Genomic DNA, 24,419 nt, shown 5'->3' with positions numbered 1-24,419 from the left:
CGTCATCAGCCTCAGCCCTAGTACTGTTCCAGTTCACAAGATCAGCAGACCGAGAATAGATAAAGTGACTTTCACATTTCATTTGCCCAGAAACAATTTTTACTTGCCCAGTATAATGTTTGATAAATATGGTTCCTAATATTCATTTTTGTATATATATCAATGAAACATGTTTGTTTTTTAAATGTTTTTTTGTAATTCAGTAAGTTTCCAGGTTCCTGGTGTGTATATGCGTGCGTCAGATAATGAACTCAAGCCTACATTACCGTGTTAACATGCTTTTCAATCCTTCTTGCACATTCTTTTCAAACTAAACTTTGCTTTAAACTGTTGTGTGCTTGGAAAAATATAAATTGTAATGTTAAAAATCTAAAAAAAAAACTTGACAGGTTAAAAACTTACACTACTACTACTCACCAATTTAACATGTTTAGCTCTATAACATTTAAATGCATCTCTCCAATGTCTAAGAGAAAAAAATTTAATGAACATTTTTCAATGTATGACCACTGTACAGAAGACTGCCATATGATAGAAATATTTACACTGTGTGCATACAGTTATTATTATTTTCCTAATCCCTGACGGATCATTTTTAATCTAGCGTGTATTATAGTATAGATTAAGTTCATCATCCAGCTGCTGCTCTGCAGAATTCTCTCTCCAAGAGCTGAATCACGCCATCTAGCGGTAAAATCACGCGGCTTTTTCAAATCACGCGAGAATGTGTACAAAACAACAAAGATGGCGCCGGCAACGTTTGTGGGTCGTTTTCAGCGAATGTCGGTGATTTTAAAGTCATTTTGAGGGATAAATATTTTTTTTTGTGATCATTGCCCGGCGGGCAAATGCAATGAAATTTGTACTCTCCCGACAATTAAAACTACTTGCCCCGGGAGATCGGGCGATAGTTAACATCGAGCCCTGGTATGCCCGCTTTAACCGATTTTCTACTGGGAAGCCCACTCTGGTAATTAGCGCACCATAGAAACACTCAAAGACATGGCATTAGAGGCACCAGGGACCTACTCTAATATTTGCTAGGGGTCAGAACAGGTGACATCAAATCCTACGTTAAAGTGCCGGCTAAGGATAAGGTTAAATACATTAAAAATATTACTCATGATGGCGATAATGACACCTTTATGAAAGTTCTTATCTACATTCATAAAGGCGTCTATAAGCTTTACCTGAAACAATTATGACTGTCCCTCAGGTACGATTATTAGGCCCACTGTATTTTTTCTCTATGTTCCCACTACTGTACAGTATGTCTATTAAAGGGATGCAGGTGTTTAAGTGTACCTTTTTCCTTAACTGAACAGCTATGATATCTTTTGAGTTAGTGTAAAAGCATCCCTGGAATGCTTTAGTCTTTAAAAAAAAAAGGTATTAAAACTTTACACTAGCAGCCTATTTTTCATTGTAAAAACCTTCCTGTCTAAAGGTTTGATGGCGGGGCTTTGGTCACTGTCAGTGAGATGGGAACGTCCTGTTGCTTCTAAAAAAATGTAAATATAATCAGTGGAATTCAAAGTTCCTAAACTCTCAGAGCCTGTTTGACCACTCGGTGACCCGTCTTAGTCATCGACAGTTTATCTTCTAACATTAGCAGGGCGGGAAAGGGAACTGAAGACGGGCCAGTGGTGAGTCTGCAGCTCGGTTCAAACTGGGGTGAACGAAGCGCTGCGTGATGTTCTCAGGAAGAGCTGGGAGAAAAGAGACGAACAAAGATTTTAGAGGTTAAGCTGGAAACAAATAGTCTGCATAAAGCCGCAAAGCTGCATAGCCGGGTGTAGCAGAAAAAAATCAGTTGTTGTGGAGAATTGTGTGGGTATGGCGAGTGGGAAAGAACAGGAGTTGGAAGATACGCCAGCAGCACTTTATAGGTCTGCTGTATGGGAGCGCTTTGCATTTAGAGTGACCTACGATGATGGCGGAAAGAAAGTTGTGGATAAAAGTGCAACAGTGTGCAAGCATTGTGCAACAAATTTGTTTATGCCAACAGCAACATGACCAACATGTCATGCTAACAATCAACATATACCGAACCGAACCGAAAACCGTGACCATGAAACCGTGAACCGAACCGTGGATTCTGTGAACCGTTCCACCCCTAATGACAATAATAACTCAGGATTTTTTTCTTTAATGAAAATAAATTAAAAAAATTAACAATGCTGAAAACATTTTTTTTTTACACTATTAAAAAATAAGATAAAAGTCTTTATTGGGGGCCCCAAATAATACTATTTGTATGTTACGCAATGAATGTTAGAAATATTTAAAAAAAATTAGACATTTATTTAAAGAAGTTACATATTGTAACAATTTAGATATATATTATCCAAATTAAAGAACAATATTCAGTGCAGAAAAGTTAATGAAATGCTTTATCACCTCATAGTAGAAATTTGTTAACTTATCAACTTGTAAACAGTATAAACATAAAACAAATACAAAAACAGGCTGATCTCCAACATCTATAAACAAAGGTGTTGATGGCAGCAGCACAGCTGATATTTCTCTCCAGGATGGAGTCACAGACAAACAGGAACAGACCAGATGAAGCTACTATGAGAAAAAGCAGAAAGTTAGAGATTGAACCAACAGATTCTGTAGAGTGGGAGAATAGAGATAGAATGAAAATATGTCCCTATGTCCTGCAGCAATCTAATGCTACATTCAGACCGCACGCGACAGAAGCTGCAAAAAAATCCTCCTGCTTCATTTTTGATGCTTGTACACATTAACATCCGACGTGCCTCAAAAGCATCTTCCATTCTCCTGAAAGGCGTCCAGTAAAGTGTTTCCAGATGCATCTGATGCTTCAGCTGCTCCTGTGTTCGATGGCAGAGAGCAGCTTTGCTATATTTGCTGTGATCAGCGGGTAAAAAGTAGCTTTAATATGTTTTGAAGTGAGAAAGTCCACCTGAAAACTTAATCTGTGCAGTCAGTTTATCCAGATTAAGATCTGCCTTCAGATGTTATTCCACTGGTGGACCAGCACGAAACCCCCGTACATCGGTGGTGCGCCGTCACTGGAAATCCCATTCAACGGCAGCCTCTGGCCCGGTCGCCTCTTGGGGGTTTTCCACTACTGTTCGTGGCTGGTGGAAGGTGTTGTTTACTTACGTGATCTAAACTACAGGAACCAGAATAATAAAATAGAACATATTTTGCTGGCAGGTTTCGACATTTAAATTTAATTTATGCCTTAATAAACGTTTCAGAGGAGTGATCATAGCAATGTGCATCAGCAGTGCTGTCTGTGTCTGTCTACCTTCCAGCTCCCAGGTCAGCTCTGATTGGTTGATGTGGCGCGTTGAGCAGCAAAAGTTCAATTTTTCCATTTCCAGCACCTCAGATGCTGGAGTTGGTGCTGCTTTGGCAGCTTGGATGTTGATTTCTCTTTTTCATTTTCATTAGAACTCTGGCTGCAGCATTTTGGATCAGCTGAAGGCTTTTAACTACAGTTTGTGGACTTCCTGATAGTAAAGAATTACAATAGTCCAGCCTTGAAGTAACAAATGCATGGACTAGTTTCTCAGCATCACCCCTGGACAGGAGATTTATCATTTTTGCAATATTCCTCAGATGAAAGAAGGAAATTCTAGAAACCTCTTTGATATGGGATTTAAATGACAGGTCCTGATCAAACACAACACCAAGATTTTTTACTTATCTGTGATCAGGTAAATCCCATCCAACTGAAGTGACTGACTAATCAGTGTCCTTATCAAAGACTTCTGTTTTGTCTGTACTCAGGAGAAGAAAGTTAAGAGTCATCCAGGTTTTTATGTCTTTAAGACATGCCTGTAATTTATGTAATGGGTTAGCTTCATCTGGATTTATAGCCAGATATAGCTGGGTATCATCAGCATAACAGTGAAAATTAATCCCATGCTGTATAATAACTCTACCGATTGGGAGCATGTATAAAGTAAAGAGAATTGGTCCTAGCACTGATCCCTGTGGTACTCCACAGGTAACCTTTGAGCATGAGGAAGATTTGTCATTAACGTGAACAACCTGAAATCAATCAGATAAGAGTTAAACCAGTCTAGTGCTGTACCTTTAATACCTACAAAATATTCAAGTCTTTCTAAAAGAATATTATGGTCAACTGTATCAAATGCAGCACTGAGATCCAACAGGACGAGCACAGATACAAGTCCATTATCTGAGGCCATGAGAATATCATTAGTGACTTTCACCAGAGCTGTTTCAGTGCTATGATGAGCTCTAAAGCCAGACTGAAACTCTTCAAAAAGTTCATTATGGTGTAAGTGGTCATACATTGGCATCTACTTTGTCAATAATTTTAGATAAGAAAGGAAGATTGGATATAGGTCTATAACTGACCAAGTCATTTGGTTCAAGAGACTGGGGAGATTAATCACAGCTATAATGGTGGAGAAGATCAAACAGAATACTTAATTAACCTGGTTGGAACTGGTTCTAACATACAAGTTGAAGGCTTAGATGAAGAGAATAACTTTGGTAAATCTGAAAGTTTAACTGGATCAAAGCAGCCTAAACCCGGTTCAGATTCTATGGCTTCCTCAGGTGCTGCCCCACCTTCAAGAGATAAACCAATCATATTTAGAGGGTTGCTAATGATCTTATTTTTAAATAAATCAATCTTATTTATAAAGAATCCCCTAAAATCATTTCTGCTAAGAGCAGGTGGGATGGATGGTTCAACAGAGCTATGGCTCTGGGTAAGTTATGCAAAAAAAACTCAGATGGACAAACAAAACGTTGAGGTAAAATCCTATAATAAATGCTGTACCAGCCCTCTCAGTATCAGGAATCATTATTAGACAATATTTTAACGATATTTGGTCTAAAACAATATTTGGTCTAAAATGTTTTGATCTTTACTCCTGCTGGGCTACAATGAGATTAATGAAATGTGTTTGTATTGATTCAGGGGTAGAAGGAGGGGCCGTCAGAGTCACCGGTGCCAAGGGCTTCGCTCCGTCCCATGACTACAAGGTAAGTCAGAAGTATCAAAGGCAGAGGACGCTAGTAAGGAGAGGTGGGGCTTCATTCAATAGTTTAACTATGATGTTATTTTGGTCCTGGTGTCCAGGTGTGCGCCACCTACTTGGACGGCTTTAGAGCCACGGCGGTATGTCCTGTCGGAGGGCCGAGAGCCGCTCAGAAAGCCCGACGGACCGCAGATAGCATCATCAAACGGTGCGTAGAACCGTTTGATGATGAACCGGTGTTTACCATAGTTATTACTTTAATGGATAGGATACTTATAATCCTCTAAAATCTACCCATTTTTATTGTTTGTTCAGGACCAGAAGAATGTTCAAGCAGCTGGGACTGGAGGACTTTAGCTCTATCAACATCCAGGTTCTTGGAGCTGAAGACACTTACGGCCCAAACGCTCGCAGTACGGTAAGACGGAGCGAACAGAACTTTAACCAGTTGGTTCAGCTCAGTTTACCAGTTGTTCAGTCTGTTTACTAACTGCTGGTTCTGGGATAGAATAAACCCAGTTGAGGTTCTTCAGATGGTCTCTAGAAATTAGATTTATTTAGAAGCTGTGTCATAATACTTCTAGAGATCAAAAAGCGATACGATTATTCTAGTGGTTGTAAATCTTTGTGTTGTGGTCGTACTGTGGTTTAGTGGGCCACTCAGTACTGCTGCATTGTTTTTGGGATTATTTGCACTCTTCTGTTCCTGAGCTTGAAAGGCTGAGTTATCTGAATTATATCGGTCACATGGTTGACAGCTTTAGCACAGCTGATTATGATGATTGCAGCTGTGCAAAAGCCTGTTAATCACCTTTCAATTAAAATTAGCTGTGCTGGAGCAAGGAAACCTCTCAAACCTGCTGGACAGCGGCCCTCGATCGACTGTGGGAATGCCTGCAAGACCAACTAAGGGAAGTAGACAGAGATCAGAGCTTTCATGTCTAATAGACCATGTCAGATCTCTAACATAAGTAAATGCATGAATGTCATTGGGTTTGTCTTTCTGAGAATTCATTAAGAATTGCTGATTAGTCTTTCCTGTAACCAGATTAATCTGTAAACTCTGATTTAAATGGTTCAGTTAAAGTCGTAGGGAACCAGCTGTTCCTACCGTTGCATTTCCAAATTCTCCCGAGTGGTGCCCGACTTTACACGAGTGAATAAAGTGAATGTGATTTGTTGATTATCATGGGGTCGGGATTGTTGTGGCGGAAGGGTCGCAAGCAAGTTTGGTTGTGGCTGGTTTGTCAGAAGCATCTTGCTAACCAGTTACCAACTCAGTGCTAGTAGGTTCCCAATGGGAAATTCCATTGGGACCAATTAGCACTAAATTGGTGACTTAGAATCGACACTGTCAAGGAACGCTATGCACAGCGGAAACATGCAAGAGGAGGAGAGTTTTGTGTCAGAGGTCGTGGATGAGTCTCCTCCGTCATACATTTTTTATTTAGAGGAGGAAAGCGGGGGCAAAGATGTGGAAGAGGACGCCAGGGTGGCAGAAGCTTGGTTTGGTGTAGAAGGCTTCCAGCCGTACATGTTTGAGCCCTTGCCTCGCAACGCTGCCAGTTCTGTTAGCTCTACGCCTGCTGAAGACACAGACGTCCATCCCCGTGAACACTGGGACGGAACTCAATGGGAAAGGAAATGATTCTCATTTCTTATTTCAACCATATGACTGAAAAAATTTGATTGACAGGTAACCGTTGATATATGATTGGCCGAATTTAGGTGTTCAGGCTGACGTATAACTAACTGACTTGCATAAGATAACGAAAAAAAAAAACAGATTTTAAGACAGGATTTTTTTTTTTAAAAGACATTTTCTAAATTTAAGGACAATATGGTCTGATAAAGAATACATTTATATACATGTTTAAGCCAGAATGATTTGAAATTTAAATATGACTTCCCTACGACTTTAAAGGTGCTTTGGTTTGAAGGTCTGTGTGTTCCAGTCTCACATCAGCTCAGATTCCAGTACATCCCATTCAAAATGGCTCTTATTTGGTGACCAGTTACATTGTTTGAGTCTTTGTATGTGTGATGCTGGACTTAATTTAAACTCACTGAGATCAAGTCTGTAAACCAACTACAGAAACTGTCCATCTAACCAAGCTTAATGCCGGAGAGGTAGCTTTAAAGCTGCTTTATTAAGCAGAAGCAAGATTTTGTAGCTGATTCATCTTCTTTTGAGAACATTCTACTTAAAATAAGTGCAGTAAGGCATGTGCACCATGATACAAGAATTCTTACCAAGTCAAACCACACTGGCAAATTATTGTTCTTATTTTGAATAGAGGATTAATAATCTAAAAGAGTTTCTGCAGTGCTAAAAAGTCAGCTCCCCACTAATTGGACAGATGAGAATCTTTATCTTCCATGTTGGTTTTTATTCTTAAGGGCGTTAAAGCTACACTAACTCCAGTCCTTCCAGCCCCCGTCATTCCTACGTCCTCTTGTTAAACCAAATGGGCCGGGGTCAGAGTTAAGCCTGTTTCAAGCCTCTAAACTCTCTCTGTCGCTCTTTTGTTCTCCATTAGACACAGACGCTGCCCTACTTTCACCCCCAGAGTTCCCCTTCAGAGAGTCGGGTCAGGGTCAGAGCGGTCGGGCCGTCTTCCCCTCTGAAACCAAACCCTCGGCGGTTCTGACTCTCATCTTTGGGTCTCTGTCTGTCTGTGTTTAGGAATCCAGAGAGGCTGTGATCTGGATGGCCGTCCACCACAAACAGAAGAAAGCTCTGGAGATATTTGCCAGAGAAGTGGCTCCTGCAGGCACCGGCATGGGTACGGTAATCAGTCGCTGACTTTGCGCCCTCAGGAGCTCCATCCCTCGTCTTTGTAAACAGCAGAACATCCATATGATCCGCTTTGCATTCGATGAAAGCCTGATTTTATCAGTATATCAGAATGAGCTGAAGGAAAAGACTCAGTGTGCAGCTCCTTAGCCCTGAGGCAGATCAGATACCAGTGAAAGCCTTAAAACACAACCTATAGTTTGGTCACGTCTTCTTCCATCCATCCCCAGGTCAGGATGGCTCTGAAGATCCTTTCTGAGAAAAATTCCTGGATTATTGGGGGGAAAATCTCTACAAGTTCAGATGTGGGTCATGTTTATATTCGTTCCTCAGCATCACCACACCCTGTCCTGGTTTACAGATTCTTTTCTGTTTGGAAGTTCTCCAGTTGGAGATTCTCTAAATTGGAAAGTTTATTTTGATGGATTTTAGATTTTATTATCTTTAAACGAGAAAAAGCATCAGATCGGCATCGTTATCATCCTCCAGGGAGGAAAGTGTGGTGAAATCATGGAGTTCATTACATAATCCTCTATAAAGAAGGAAAACTCGGATTCCAAACCACTGATTTCTTGATCTATTATTTACTCCATCCGCCATATTTCATAGATTGATCATGTATTGCGGCGGGGTAACATCCCACTGAGAAAAAATCCACATTTTCACTTGCAGGATAATTTGGAGGTATGGAGTGAGTTTTGTTCCATGACTTTGTATATGAAAAAGCAAATCTAGAAAAAACGTATTAAATAAAAGATTTTAGAACATTTCTCTGTGAATTGCCTCCCTTTCAAATAGCGTTATGTAGATAACATTCTTTTCACTCTTTGGGCCGGGCTTTACCTCTGGTTTGAGGAGCAAAAAAGGATTTCTATTGGTCTGCTGATCATTAGCAACATTTTTATTGGTCACTATCTACATAAAATGTGACTCTCAAAGCTACTCTCAAAAACTTTTTTTTTATTAAAATCATTTGTAAAGTTATATTTCTGATTACATTTTTTTTTTTTCAGATTTCAATTTTACTAATATTTTTCTTTGCCTGCAACATTGACGGAACAAAATTCACTCCATATTCAAATTTCCATTTTACAAATATTTTTCTCTTTGCCTGCAATATTGACGGAACAAAATTCACTCCATATTCAAATTTCCATTTTACTAATGTTTTTCTCTTCCTGCAACAATAATGGAACAAAATTCACTCCATATTCAAATTTCCATTTTACAATATATTTATCTTTGGTTGCAACATTAAAGGAACAAAATTCCCTCCATATTAAAATTTCCATGTTAGAAATATTTTTCTTTGGTTGCAACATTGACGGAACAAAATTCCCTCCATATTCAAATTTCCATTTTACAAATGTTTTTCTCTTCCTGCAACAATAATGGAACAAAATTCACCCCATATTCAAATTTCATGTTAGAAATATTTTTCTTTGGTTGCAACATTGACGGAACAAAATTCCCTCCATATTCAAATTTCCATTTTACAAATGTTTTTCTCTTCCTGCAACAATAATGGAACAAAATTCACCCCATATTCAAATTTCATGTTAGAAATATTTTTCTTTGGTTGCAACATTGACGGAACAAAATTCCCTCCATATTCAAATTTCCATTTTACAAATGTTTTTCTCTTCCTGCAACAATAATGGAACAAAATTCACCCCATATTCAAATTTCATGTTAGAAATATTTTTCTTTGGTTGCAACATTGACGGAACAAAATTCCCTCCATATTCAAATTTCCATTTTACAAATATTTTTCTCTTCCTGCAACAATAATGGAAGAAAATTCCTCCATATTCAAATTTCCATTTTACAATATATTTATCTTTGGTTGCAAGATTGACAGAACAAAATTCACTCCATATTCAAATTTCCATTTTGCAAATGTTTTTCTCTGCCTGCAACAATAATGGAACAAAATTCACTCCATATTCAAATTTCCATGTTAGAAATATTTTTCTCTTCCTGCAACAATAATGGAAGAAAATTCACTCCATATTCAAATTTCCATTTTGCAAATGATTTTCTCTGCCTGCAACAATAATGGAACAAAATTCCCTCCATATTCAAATTTACATGTTACAAATATTTTTCTTTGCCTGCAACATTGACGGAACAAATCTGGCCAGCAGCCTGAGAGGGAAAACATCTGATTATATAACCAGACGTTTCTGAAGCAGTTTGTTGTTTCATTTAAAAACCAGATAACGTGACCAATAGGAAGGCTTTTATCTTTCTTATCACCCAGAGGAAAAAAATCTGTAAATATGAACCAAAGTTCATGGAGTTGTTTCTGGATTTTTCTTTGCAGTCAGGGAAGCTCCTCTCAAGGCATTAGTTTATGTCCAGAAGCTAATTAATTATCTTCGGTGTATAAAAATCAGCAAGCAGTAAACAGAAGCAGAGGTTTATTGAACCGTGGTCTTCCTCGCCTGGCTGCAGATAAGACGATGGGGGTTATGACCTCCTGAACCGCTTTTCCAGCTCAGAGCGAATCCTGCGAATACAGCCGGTTCAGACTGAGAGACGTGCAGGAGCTCATGTGACCTCTGAAGACCAGAAACTGACCTCTCTCTCTCTGTACCTGCAGCTCCTGGACTCACCGCCATCGTGGGCGGACGTCCCAGAGTGTGAGTCCATCTCCCCGCCGAGGCCTTTCTCCCGCAGTAAACAACATTCCTTCAGTGCTTCGCTTTGCTTTTTGATATTTGCAGATCCCCGGTCCTGAAACCGTTTTTCTTCTTGCATCCCAAATCCCAAATAAAGGTCAGTGTGATGGAGACGCTGTTGTGTTTTTTAACGGCAATAAAGACCCGCACCTCCAGATAAAGCAGACTTTCACCCGAAGCGTCATTGTTGCGGCAGGTGGACATCCACGTTGCCGGGGAGGTGGTCCAGTCGCTAACGGAGAAGGAACCAGACGCAGCTGAACCGCAGCAGGATGAAGCTCCTCCCACATCGGATCAGGAGGTGCCCGACACAGGTAACCAAACTGCTTAGTTGTCTCAGTTTCACTTTTTTTTTTTTTTTTTTTTAAACGGTGTCCTGGGCAATGTTGCAATAAGAATAATTGTCTTGATGCCAAAAAGAGTCCAACAGATTTGACTTTCACAAAAGGAGCAGTACGGCTATCGCCATAGTGTTCCGTTGATTTATGCACATAAATTGCTTTATTATAATCATGCAGGAAGTTTTACAGATTATATGGACTCTGCAATGTAGGTAGAACAGGAAAGAAAAAACAGAAAAAAAGGAGAAAAGATGAAAGAAAGAGGAGATAAAAGGGAGATAACGATAAAACGTCTTCAGTCTGCTTCATCACCTGCAAAGAGATGTAAAAAGAACAACACAACCAACGGATATAGCATTAGAGATGCAATAAATGAACATCTTGATACCATCGGTGAAGTATAAGTAGTATTATTTAATCTGACATGTATACTGTGATAGTTGAAGATAAGAATTTGGTCTTTATGTATGGAAGTGAATCTCTTAAGTACCTGGAACCAAGCACCTGTAGTTGTAAAAGTGCACTTGTGCATGTAAAGTTTATCCAAAGGAAAAATGCCCAATAGTGGTTGTGAAGAGCCGAAGACCCGCCCCTCCAGATCACCCAGGCGAGCGTCTCAGTTTCGAACCGGACGGATTCCTGTTGGGTTTTTATGAGTCTCTGGTCCATAAAAAAATGAAAAACTCAACATGCATGGAAATTATTTCTAGGTTAGAGTCAAAAATCTCAGCAGGAAGATGCTTATTAGAAGCGTTCAGAAACAATCCGGGTTCTCTCTGTGTTTGTTAACCTCTAAAAACATGCGCCCGTTTCCCTCCCTTTGTTCTTACAGCTCTCAGCGGAACCTCAGACTCTGCATTGCTGAGGGTAAACCCCCCCCAATCACACGCCGCGTTTGAAGCACCAGCATCAGTAGTTTGAGTTTTTATTCATGCCTTCAGTTTCACAGATGCTTGACTCAGAAATGGCTCCATAAAAAAAGATCCTTCAGCCACAGTTTAAGTGTCCCTAAAGGGCAGACATGTTTCCTGAAAAGTCTTTGTTAGAAGAGATGTGCGTATGTTGGAAACGAGCTAAAGTGATCACAGATGTCCTCCCGTAAACATCGATTTTTGCCATTCTCAGAGAAGTTTCAGGAGCTTTCATGGTTTGTGGAGAGCCTTCACTTCAGCTGAATGGATTGCATTGGGAAGGGAGCAGAGGACTGGCAGGAAACGAACTACTTCACAGGAACTGAATGTGTGTTTGCCTGTTTTACTACAAGTATCTGAGCCAAACATGCAGGTCTTTTCTGGTTCCTTTTCAGACCTGCCCTGCGGACCACACACCTACAGGCTGGAGGACCTGGCATACACACGCAGCGGCGACAAAGGAGACTCGGCAAACATCGGTGAGAACTTCTAAGCCTTGCATTTTAATCGAGCCAACAGACCCAGATAGAGATTGCTTGGAAGCAGTGAGCAGCGGAAATACAGAAAAAATTCTAACGGTATAATAGTTCGAAAGTGAGAAATATAAAGATGAGACAGAGACTCATCAGCAGCTTGTTAGAGCAGAGCAGTACACTGGTATGTTTCTAACTAGAAGCAATACCAGTAAACACCACTCTATGCCACTGTTAGGAATGTAAACAACTAATCAACCTTTGATTAATTATTGATTAGTGTTTTTTTTTTGGTTCAAATATGCTCCATCCGCTTAAAAGAAAGCTCCAGTAGATGGCGCCAATGTTCATTCCTGACCGATATTTGCAAGAGAAGAAATAGAGTAGAGAAACGCTAGAGCAGAAGCATGAATAAATCCAGAGTCCGGTCCGATTTATTCAACATGGTTTCCACAGGTCTTTAAAATCATTTAAATTAAGGCCTTAAATTCAATAAATGTGATTATTGTGGCATTTAAAATGCTTAAAAAAAATGTATAAATACAATTTCGTCAGATATATTATATTGTTGTTTAATGGCTACAAGGAGGCAGAATTAACTTTATTTGGTTCTGATTGAAAACATAAAGACTGGATAAACTTCTAAAGTTCTCACCTTAATGGAGGATATTTAGCTGTGCTGCATTGTGGAGCAGCGTAACATTTCTGCTGTTATAAAGGACCCACCCGACCCTCCACCCCCCATCCCGCGTCTAAAATCCCTGCTAGCAGCATAGAGTCTCTTCCAGCGCTAGCTTCTTGATTAACTAACGGCGAGAACTGCTACACGCCCCCAGTGAAAGGCATTCTTTGTTGCTAGCGCAGTGGCAATATTTGTGCTATTTGGCGGAACCAGCGAGAAAACAGCGAAAGCCCATGTCGGGTTATTTAGACACATGCATTACAAATAATGTATGAAAACATGCTAAATTTTCAAACTCGAAAATTGGAACAAAATAGTCACTTACCGCAGTAGACATGGTGATTCGTTGCGTTCGCCTGTCTGCTAAGCTCAAAACAACCGCGCCTGGCTTGACGGAGAAACCAGGAGAACAGCTGAGCATATTTACGACAGTGCACTTTTACTTTCGCCCTCTGGGGGGAGCCTCGCTGGAAAATCAACACCAGTTGCATAGTATACCTTTAAGGCAGTGGAGTCGCACATGCGAAGCAATAAATACAAAGTGTAAAAATGGAGTTACCGAGAAACAGCCGGTATTTCTCAGTTTAGTTCCACCCTTGTCTCTGCAACGCCTCCACTTATCACCAAATCAAACATACTAAGAAAACCATACAATGAAAAATAGCTGCAAAAAAGACTTAGCACTGGTTATGTTGGGGCTTTAAAACTGATTTGTTTTGTTCCCTGCTAAAACAAAGTTTGTGAATTCAGTTAAATAATTGTTAAAATATATCTGTCATTTGTTTGTTTTTAGCTTTCTTCCTGTATGGGAAGCTTTTCAAAATCTGAAACATTAGTGCAGTGGTTTATGTTAAAATAAACCTTTGGGTTAAGTTGTCACAAGCGGGTTTTTCTTGTGTTTCTTGTGAATTTGGTCTTAAATTTTAATTTCAAGTGGCATTAAAGAGTCTTAAAAAGTCTGGCCTCTATCTTTGTATCAATATTCGGTTATAATGACAGCAGATTTAGTTTCATGTCAGTTTGCACCTGACATTAGGGGTGTAAATCCCATCCATCATGGTGATTCGATTCAGTATCGATTTCCTGACCCAACGATTCGATTATTTTTGATACTCAAGAATACACCACGATTCGATTTGATTAATTGGTTCTTTTTTTTTTTTACACCTTACAGGCTAGACAATGTTTCAAATTTGAAATAAATCAATGAAAGCTGTAATATCGTTATGCTTTTTATTTGAGAAACAACAGCAAATAACAGAAGTAGAAAAGTTGTACTCCACCTATTCCTATTAAAACCTCATTCACTGAAAAATAATAACACCCCTGCGTTATAGATTCTGAAAGCCCTTGCATCAAAAAATACTGCACAGAATCAGTGCAATGAGTGCAATGCAATACCTCGGCTCCAGACGTCCCGCCCCCTGCACAGACGCTCCGCTGCACCTCTCCCAAATTGTAACTGACGGCAGACAGTGCCGCAGACAGGAGGCCGGCTTGTTTTGTTTTTATGACCGAAATTGCGGAAACAACTCATGAAGTTTGACCCGCTAGAAGAGCGAGGTGCGCAAGAACGCTGGGACCCTTTTTCCAGCTGGATCTCCGCTCTTTTTGGCCCTCATGTCCCTCCGTCGTCTGACTAAACTCACCACCACTTCCTCGCCGCCTCGGCCGTATCTAGACCCACAGTATGTAGCGCAGACCACGCTTCAATATTGAGCATAAATCAAAAATTTCTGTGTCAAGCTCACTGCAACACACTGCTGTAAGAGTATAACCAGGAAGCGAGGTAGGAGGGCAAAATAGGTTTAGCGCCACCACAGCACGGGAGGGAGAATTACACCCAGGAGCAAATGGATAAAAATAGACCGGAGGGAAAAAAAAACACAAATCAATGCATTGGATCGTCGGCTGTTGGATCGATGCGTCGATACAAAACAATTATTATTTACACCCCTACCTGACATTGCAAAAAAAAAAAAAAACTCATAAAATCTAGTTTCTGATTTAAAAGAACTGTTTTCCACGTGGTGAATGTTTGCATTACCATATCCCCATTCCGTGAATTTGCACAGTTTGGTCATTAGTATAAGATCTGCTTATTGATGAAGGCAAAGGTTTGCACAGCTGTCCGCTGAATTGCAAACACCCTGAAGATCTACTCTGTGCTTACGGACATGTTTGCCCTTCCTTGTTTAAGATTCACCAACCTTCTGAAGATCAGACCCTAGGATCTGATCTAGGATAAGCTAACCCTTCTTATGTCTCTGTAGGAGTTATAGCTCGCCATCCTCTCTACTTTCCCTACCTGAAGAAACACCTGACTGCTTCTGTGGTGGAGGACTACTTCTCTCACCTGATCGAGCCTGGAGTCCACAACGCCATCACACGGTGAGCTCAACATAGAGGGCCGCAGGATTTAACCTAACTAGAATGCTAAGTCATGCTCAGACCTCTGGAAGACAATGGTTGTCTGAGGACTTGGAAGCTCTCCATCAAGTCGGTTTAAAGTCTTTTGAGTCCAAGTGAAAGCAATCCGTGCAGAATAATGGAGGAGAGGAGCCTGACTTCCTTGGAATATTGTCCAAATGTGGAAGACCGACGGGTGGATCAGGTCTTTAGCTGTTTAGGTGAGGTTACAGGAAAGGATCAGAATAAATAAACTGCGAGTAGCCAGATTGATAACTGTGAAAGTGAGTCGAGTTCTAAGTTACACTGGAAAAACTATCTAGAAATAAGTAAAAGTTTCTTAAATTAAGTGTATTTACCCTTGATTTGAGTAGGTAAATGAGATAGTTTGCCAATGGAATCAGTATTTAAAATAAGATAATTAGATAGTGTTCACTTGAAATAAGAGAATGCAATTGTGTTATCTTATTTTAAATCTAAATTGTCTTGTTCCATTGGCAAGACGTCTCTTTTATCTCCTCAATTCAAGAACAAATGCACTTATTTTAGGAAGAAATGACTTATCAAGATTTAGTTTTTTGCAGTGTATCAATCTGGGATGGCTGCAGTTCATACTGAATACTCAAGTACTGACATCTAGATAAGTCATTTTTTTCATAAAATAAGTGCATTTTTTCTTAGATTGAGGAGGTAAAAGAGACATTTTTTGCCAATGAAACAAGAACATTTACACTTAAAATAACAAAACACAATAGCACTGTTTTATTTCAAGTGCATATTATTTAATAATCTTATTTTAAGAGTAAAAATACTCTTTCCATTGGCAAATAATCTCATATACCTGCTCAATTTAAGGGTAAATACTCTTAATTTCAGAAATTTTTACTTATTTCTAGATTGTCTTCCCAGTTAAAAGTGAAAGTAACACAAGGTTTTACTTTTACTTGTTCAAAGAATTAGCTTAACACTCAATAATTAAAGAAAACATGCAGAAAATGTAGATTTTTTTTTAAAATCCCAGTAGATTTGAAATGTAAGGTTTGCAGGTTGCAGGTTTTCCTGGTCAACAAGAAGACGATGGCGAGCTATAGACGTTTTTCCTACATCATGCTTTATCTTGCTTATGATAAAAAAGCTCGTACAAGTTTGTTCTTCAGTAAAAGTTCAGGAGGTTTGTTTCTATTTGCAATTATTGAATATTGCACGCTAAATGGAAATAAAAAAAAAATGCAATCTGGAAAAGAAACTTTGAAAAAAAAAAAACGTTAAAAAAAGAACTAAAAAAGCCTTTGAAATAACGTTTTTTTTTCTGTTTTCTTATTATTATTTTATTTGTTCAAATTTCGGTTGCGCAAATTGAGTTTTATACGTTGTATTCTTTACAAATTGCGTTCCACTGATCAACGTTCTCTTCACTCTTAGCCCAACACAACTAGCCTGGGTGCCATTCCGAACTTAGTCCCGCCCACAACGTTTGAGGTCGGGAAGTTCTGTCTGGCATTGCTCAGTAGTAGCGCGAGTATGCTCGCACAATATCTGGCGGGCCAATCAAATTGTCAGGGCGGGCTTTATACGATGATGGACAGATGATCAACAGTAACGTAATCAACCACGTCACCAAAGCGCGCATGGGTGACAACAACAATGGCTGCCGCTGGAGAGTTGAGGTGTGTAGATTCTGCTATTAGGTCTGTTCTAGAAGATACGTCTCCGCTCCTCAACCCGAAGCAAAATCCGCCACCACAAATGAAGAGAAAGTCAACTTAAGATGCATTTTGAAACTCGTAAAATTCAATACAGAAAGCAAATTGTGAAAAATTAAAATATGCAAAAAAGGAAATATTTAAAAAACAATAATTTCATAAATAGTATATAAGAAAACAGTTAAGTTTCATTTCTGAATTATATTTCTTATTTTATTTTTATTTCTAAAACACATTCTCTGCATCAATAATGGAAGAACATTCGCTCCATGTAACTGCAGCAGTTGGAGCAAAGGCTCAGAACATGTTGTGGTTCTGATTAGCTCAATAAAAAGTTTCAGGCCGACTTTTCGCACCTCCAAGCGCCTCCAGACGCTTCATTAGCACACTGCGGCCGCTCGTTAACCCCGCAGGCGGGCCCTGCACACGCTCACCTTTAAACACTTACAGACGCACACGTTTCTGGAGGCCTTAGAGTCCGACCCAGGTTTTAGAAATGGGAATGTTCTCCAGCGCACGTGTGCCGCGGTGATACAGCCGTTCATTCATCACACGTGAACTTCTGGTAAGTCCCGCCGACGCTCCAAGAAAAACACGCAGACATGTGAAGGTATGACTAAGGCTGGTGTGTTAAACAGATTTTCTTTTTGCTCGTTCCTTGTTCTGCAGATACTCTCTTCCTGGGATCCATGCCCTCAACTTTGTCCTGAGGAGTTCCCTGGGAGGGGGAGGGGTGGCCTCGCTACGCAGCGACCCCCAGGTAACGTTCACATGCATCACTGCTGCAGGCTCTGATTCTACCTGGAAACAATGCAGCCATTTAGAGGAAGAAATGACCTTAATATGAAACAAATGCAGGCCACCTCTCAGCTTCTTCAGCTGTTTTGACTCCTGCAGAGATTTCTGCAGAAAAACATTTAAAACTAAAATATTTACGAAAGTATAGGCTGGAAATTCATGCATGTTTCTTTAAATCTTTAACGTAGGAAGGATTTTCATTTGTGCACAAAGTTTAGAGCTCGCAACATATCCAGCGTTTGTTCATGTTTTAGTCACAGCCGTCAGCTTCCCACAGCTTGCTTCTCACTAACAGATCAAGAAAAGTGATTTTTTTATGAAATAATTACAATGTAGGAATTAATTTCTTAGTTCAGCTCTCTGCTGAGAGGAAATCTCTCCATGACTCAGAATATCTGCCTCTCTGACTGATTTTTATCAGATGTAAAGATGCTTTATAGAACATTTCTTTCTTTCGGCTGCTTTGCTTTACTTTACGTTCCAGTTTTTGGCTCTGTGCTCCCAGCATGTTGGGCGAAATTAAACACAAATGTGGAGAAAATGTGTAAAAAACAGTGCAACTGAATCACGAGCTGGATGGAGCAAAGCTTAAAAAGGTCACTGAAAGTTTAACTGAAACTGTCATTTTAAGAACTGGTTTAGTTTTAAAGAAAGTTTATGTTTTATGGCTTATATTATTGTTATGAAGGTCTGGATTATGCACAATTAACTTTTCAGATTTACTTTTACATAGAAGGATAATCAACCCCTCCAGGAAGCAAACAAACGCCAAATTTCTCCAATTAGCAAACAACGATTTGAGGCAGAGCCCCATCTCTTTTCTTTTAGTTGAGATTAAGTGGCTATTTTAGCTAATTCAGTTTATTTCTATAGCACCAATTCCCAATACATCATCTCAAGGCACTTTACAGTTCAACCAGATCATACAGTGAGATTGATTCAAAGTTTTTATCTAAGGAAAACCAGCTGATTGCATCGACTCATTGACTCAAAGGCAATCCCTCACTCTAAGCATGCTTGTAGCGACAGTGGAGAGGAAAAACTCCCTTTTAACAGGAAAACACCTCCAGCAGAACCAGGCTCAGTGTGAGCGGCCATCTGCCGAGGGCGACTGGTTTTTAAGGAGACAGAAGCAGAGATACAAAAGGCAGCTGTAAAAGGCGGGAAACACACAGCCAGGCAGACGAGCTCCGAGCCAACTCCCATGTCAGAGGATGAAGAGAGCACATCCAGTTAGCCACAGTCAGAGAAACAGGACCACACTGGAAAACAGGCCGATCTCCAACATCTATAAACAAAGGTGTTGATGGCAGCAGCACAGCTGATATTTCTCTCCAGGATGGAGTCACAGCCAAACAGGAACAGACCAGATGAAGCTACTATGAGAAAAAGCAGAAAGTTAGAGATTGAACTAACAGATTCTGCTGAGTGGGAGATTAGAGATAGAATGATAAAATACGGGTCCCTATGTCCTCCAGCAGTCTAAGCCTATAGCAGCATAACTATAGAGATAGCTCAGAATAACCTGAGCCACTCTAACTAGAAGCTTTATCAAAAATGAAAGTTTTAAGCCTAGCCTTAAAAGTAGACAGGGTGTCTGCCTCACGGACTAAAACTGGTAGTTGGTTCCACAGGAGAGGAGCCTGATAACTAAAAGATCTGCCTCCCATTCTACTTTTAGAAATTCTAGGAACCACTAGTAAACCTGCAGATTGAGAGCGAAGTGCTCTGTTAGGAACATAAGGTACAATCAGATCTCTGATATCAGATGGAGCTTGGCCATTTAAGGCTTTATATGTGAGAAGGAGGATTTTAAATTCTATTCTGGATTTAACAGGAAGCCAATGAAGAGAAGCCAGGATAGGAGAGATATGATCTCTCTCTTTAATTTTTTCTCAGAACTCCGGCTGCAGCATTCTACTTATCTGCACCATGAAGATAGTTGTTCCTTTTTTAGCTTTTTTCTAGGTAATTAAAATTTGTTTTTGGGCTTTGACTTTATTCAGTATCAATTCTACTTTCCAGACCCTAAAGTGCTAAACTCATCTGTTAAAACACAATCATGACTCTTAGAAGTCATGATTGCTAGCCATACAATTTTTGAGTTTTTTTGATCAATTTCAGAACAAAAGTAAAAAGAAAAACCTTGTGAAGATGCTGGAAGAGTCTTGTATATCAGTGTTAGTAAGTAAATCCTTAAACAACCTGGGCTGAAAAGCCATTTAGTGAGGAAGAAGCCATTAATGCAACGTACAAATCCAGGATTGCAGTTTACAGATGCATTTAGAAAACAAAAGCAATCATTTTTGGCGACATGTCTGAGGAAACTAAAACACATGTTTGTCTATGAAAGCTATTATCATGTTGGGAGATATAAGGGGGAGTCTACAAGCCTGATTAAACCATTCAAACAGTGAAATTGCTGCAGGAGGGTCCACTGAACTTCATGAAATAGATGGAGTCACAAGAAAACAACAGAAGAATCCCATGTTGACCAACCCGTTTCTGTTGGAACAATATGTTTACTGGAAACCTATGGGAGAGTGGTGAAATATACAATGGTGTTTAGTTCGTTACTAACGTCTGAAGAGAAACATGTCACTGTTTTTCCTTTAACTGGTTTCGAGTTAATCTGACCTAGGTTTTTTATTGAGATGTAATAAAATTTTTCAGTTGAAATGAAGTTCTGAAGTTCAACATTTCTTTCTTGCAACATCAAAGAAGCAATTCAAATGTGCCAAACCACACAGATTGCAGGGCCATAAAACTCCAACACATCCTGAGAAACCAGACACATTCTGAGTGTTTGTTGTTTGAACACATGAGGAACATTTCGTTTGGCCTTTTCTTTTCTCAGGGTAAAGGCTATGGACAGATGCTGCTGGACGTGAAGCTGAGGGGACTGCCAGATCTGAAATCACTGGTGGACTGAATGCGACCAAGACCCACCGAGAGAGACAAATGGAGCAGACACCAATATTTCACCTCAACAGGAAAACTAATTGACCATTTATTCATTTTGCATCCGCTAACTAAAATACATGAAGCCTGTAAGACAACTTTATTTAATCTAACAACCTGTGCCAAATTTATATTGTAAAGAACAAAAACAAAGAAAGGGCAAAGCAAGAAACAAACAACAAATCTTTACTTAGGTACGTAGTTTACTGACAATGGAAGCAGATTCTTTATCTCTGAAATAGCCGTTCAATTAAACATTTCGTTGTGCTTTTAAAGAAAGGTAAACATGAGCTGTCGGCCATGTTTAGGTCAGTCTTGGCTCCTATTTAAAATAGGTACTGTAACATATCGTCATATTGAGAAGCAGGAGTAAAAGAAAGCTTTAAAAGAAACAAAATACACACTGAAACTGTTGCAAAATCTCTGCAGCTGCCAAAAAAACTAAATTCTCCAAACCCAATGTTTATTTCAGATGTTTTATTAGTTCCCAGATGTTCTTCTTTCCCAGCAGAAAGGACCCTAAATATGATCAAAAGTTGCCGTTTTGGGGGGAGAAAAAAATCTTACTGTCATCAGCATAAGTGATGAATCACTCAGAATGCCATTAATCAGGAAGGATTCAATTTTTGTTAGAAATTTGCAGTATCTAAGTGAAATATAAACCGATTGACCCAGGCGGTACGCACAAGTCAGGCACGCCTTGACAAACAAGTTGTAGATTTACCCATATTTACACATCAAGTCCGGATCTCCAAATTTGTACGAAAATTCAGTCTGCAGTAGCACTTTGAACATTTTATGCTGTTTTAAGGATTGATAAAAATTGGTGTTACGCCAATGCCATTTTTTGGCCCCGATACCGATACCTGGCTGTGCAGTATCGGCCCATAACGATACGATTGAAATTGATGTGTGTGTATATATGAAGAACTGCATACTAGATTTAAAATAATTTACATCATGTCTTTGTCAAGCTGCTGCCTACCTTTGTCAAGCAGGAAAAATACTAAAAGTGAATCCAGTAGAACTTTTTATTGCCTATCTGGAATGGGTGACGATAGTTGAATGAACTTTTGGCTCTCAAAATGGTATCGGTGCCCAATAGTTGGTATTCGACGATGCCATTACCACCATTTTAGTGCTGGATCGGGGCCCTGCCCGATACTGGTATCGGTATTGGTGCAATACTAATAAAAATGAAGTGTGGAATATTTTAGCCCGTAAATAATCATTACATCTCAGTCAGAACGTTCTTTGTGTCTCTGCTGAAAGTTTATATGGCATCATTTACTATTAATAGGCATAGTTAAGAAGTTAAACATTTTGAAAACCTGGACTCATTTATTCCTATTCTGATTAGCATCACCTCATCATATCTTGTTTGCAAAATGCAATGACAGTAAAACAAGCCGGAGGTCTTTAGAAGCTATGTGTTGCTATAGGGACCCAAATATGTCTGGCTATGGTGTCGGAAGTGTAACACCACCAATACTTCCAATGCCAGAAGACTGTAGATATCTTTGACTCATATCAGCCTTTAAAAAATGTTTTTATTTTTTTATGAATATAAAACATTGATTGATTGATATGTTGCTAAGTAAAATGGCATGTAGGTGCTAACATCGATCCAGACTTTTATGGAATCTCTTTGTGAAAGTTTATATTAAAGCAGACGGTAGACAGAATAAACACAACTTCTTGAGATCTGCCCAAAAAAAGTAAAAACAAAAAACAATCCAGTGGACTTTGTTTCCAATTTTGAAGACATTTTGCTTCCCATCCAGGAAGTTTTTTCAATTCAAAATGTCAGGAATAGCATTGAGTTTGAGGTTTTATACAGTAGCCCAACAAGGCCTTGTTTTTGTTTAGAGAACCTTCAAGTTGAAACAGACAAATGGGTCCCGCCCTTTGGAATGGGGGTTGTTTGGCTTCTTTTGTTAGCCTGCAAAGCCCCATACCTGTCTATGTCTCTGAAAGGAGGGTTGTTAAGGGTAATTGTTAGCCTGGCTAAACAGGAGAGGTCTTCAGTTCCCCTGTAAAGGGGTGGCAGTTGCGACGATAGCAGGAAGGGATCAACTCAATGGCTGCATTGTAGTTTGATATCTGAGTCCACCCCCTCGGTTTAAGGTTGTTGTTTTTTTCTTAACATAGAAGGCTTCCTTCATGCCCCTCTCAAACCATCTGTTTTCTTCGTCCAAAATGTGAACATTTTAAAATAATGTCTTTTGTCCATAAGGTGTTGTGAGATCTGTTTAAAAGAAGCAATTGCTGCTCATTGTATTCAGATTTTTCCTAAGCTGGATTTACCATCCATTAATGAATATTGGAAGAAAGATGGGTTTGCTTTCTTAGTTGGGAACACCCCTCGTTTCAGGTGCCATTTTTAAACTGAAGACTGATCGTCTCACGTTGCCAAAAAACTATGCAAAGCATTAAAAGTTTCTCTTTAGGTTTAGATTTTGCTACCTTTCTGAAGGGCAACTATGCTTGTTACCCCACTGCTTTCCCTCAGGGATGCTGACCTTTGACCTGAGGACTGAAGGGTTTTGCTTTGGGTTTCTCCACGAGATTCTCCTGTCAGATACCAGGTGGCTTTCACTCAGTGGCCTTACATCCGACAGACACAGTGGTGTCTTATTCACCTTGGTACGACCTAGTTCTGATGTTAAACGCGCCCAAAGGAATGCGTGTCTCTTTCCACCAACCAGACCATGCTGCCTTGAGTCTGTTTAGTCATAATTGCATCCAGACTGAAGCTGGGAGTCGCAGTCAATCTGCACTTTAAATACCTTCCAGCTCTGAATCATGTCTCTCCTTCCAAAAACATCCTCATTTGATCCTTCTCTACCCCCACCCCATTTTAAAGGAAAGTCTTCAGCTACTGTTCTGTTTACCTTTGACCTGAAGTGCCCAAGAACCAGAAAGCAAACGTTAGGAAAAAAACTGATTTAAACACCAATGAAGCCACAATAAAGTCTATCCAAAACAATAAATAAACAGCAGCCCTATAAACACGCTATCAAAGGTTTTTTGGCTGACAGTAAAACAATAATAAATATCAACAAGTCAAGTTCTTCCTGACAAGAATTCAAAGCAGACTATAAATCATGACTTTCATTTAGAAAACACAGATCTATGTGCCTTTGTTTGAGCCTTAAAGGACATCCAGGGGGAGGGAAAGGGGGGGCCACAATAAAAGCCTTAAACGCTTGTTCTCATAAAACCCAAACTAAAAACATAAGCCGCAAGTTTCACCACTTTGCTTGATGACTTAAAATGAGGCCTGGACGCACATCTGTCCCATGTTTTCCCTGTCAAGAAACGAGGCGTTCCAAAAGAACCGGTGATTAAATATTTGTGCTCATTGCTTTCTCATAATAAACCACCGTGAACCAGAAACTAAATCATATCTTTGTAATCCCAAACATCCTCGCATTCAAATGACATCTACCCACTGCTTTGTCCCATTCTTTCACACACAGCTGTAACAACTCATGAGACTTTCTTCAAATTAAAGGACTAAATTTTGGAATTATTCAATTTCCATGTAACAATTTGATTATTAGTCCTGAAATATAGTGTTATTCGATAGAGTTTATAGACATTTTCTTACAGAAAAACAAAGTTTTGTTGGTCCCTGTGTAACGCCACAAACCTACTTCT

The 24,419-nt window shown here is 39.5% G+C and overlaps 1 protein-coding gene across 1 annotated transcript in view; it reads left to right on the top strand.

The window, feature by feature from the left end:
• lratb.1 (lecithin retinol acyltransferase b, tandem duplicate 1) overlaps positions 1-24,141 on the top strand; it is a 35,406-nt gene extending 11,265 nt beyond the window's left edge. Inside the window, exons 10-20 of the mRNA XM_038306089.1 lie at positions 4,937-5,001; positions 5,099-5,205; positions 5,313-5,415; positions 7,684-7,783; positions 10,400-10,439; positions 10,524-10,575; positions 10,675-10,792; positions 12,126-12,209; positions 15,159-15,276; positions 17,667-17,757; positions 20,653-24,141. Coding sequence (XP_038162017.1) covers positions 4,937-5,001; positions 5,099-5,205; positions 5,313-5,415; positions 7,684-7,783; positions 10,400-10,439; positions 10,524-10,575; positions 10,675-10,792; positions 12,126-12,209; positions 15,159-15,276; positions 17,667-17,757; positions 20,653-20,727 — 953 coding nt within the window. The 3' untranslated portion in view covers positions 20,728-24,141. The remainder of the gene's footprint in view (positions 1-4,936; positions 5,002-5,098; positions 5,206-5,312; positions 5,416-7,683; positions 7,784-10,399; positions 10,440-10,523; positions 10,576-10,674; positions 10,793-12,125; positions 12,210-15,158; positions 15,277-17,666; positions 17,758-20,652) is intronic.
• Positions 24,142-24,419: the final 278 nt, after the last annotated feature.

Source organism: Cyprinodon tularosa, unplaced genomic scaffold (genome assembly GCF_016077235.1).
Source record: "Cyprinodon tularosa strain WSP-4 unplaced genomic scaffold, ASM1607723v1 ctg571, whole genome shotgun sequence".
Classification (NCBI taxonomy): domain Eukaryota; kingdom Metazoa; phylum Chordata; class Actinopteri; order Cyprinodontiformes; family Cyprinodontidae; genus Cyprinodon; species Cyprinodon tularosa.
Note: the sequence above shows the minus strand (reverse complement) of the source record. Positions and strands in the feature narration are given on the sequence as shown.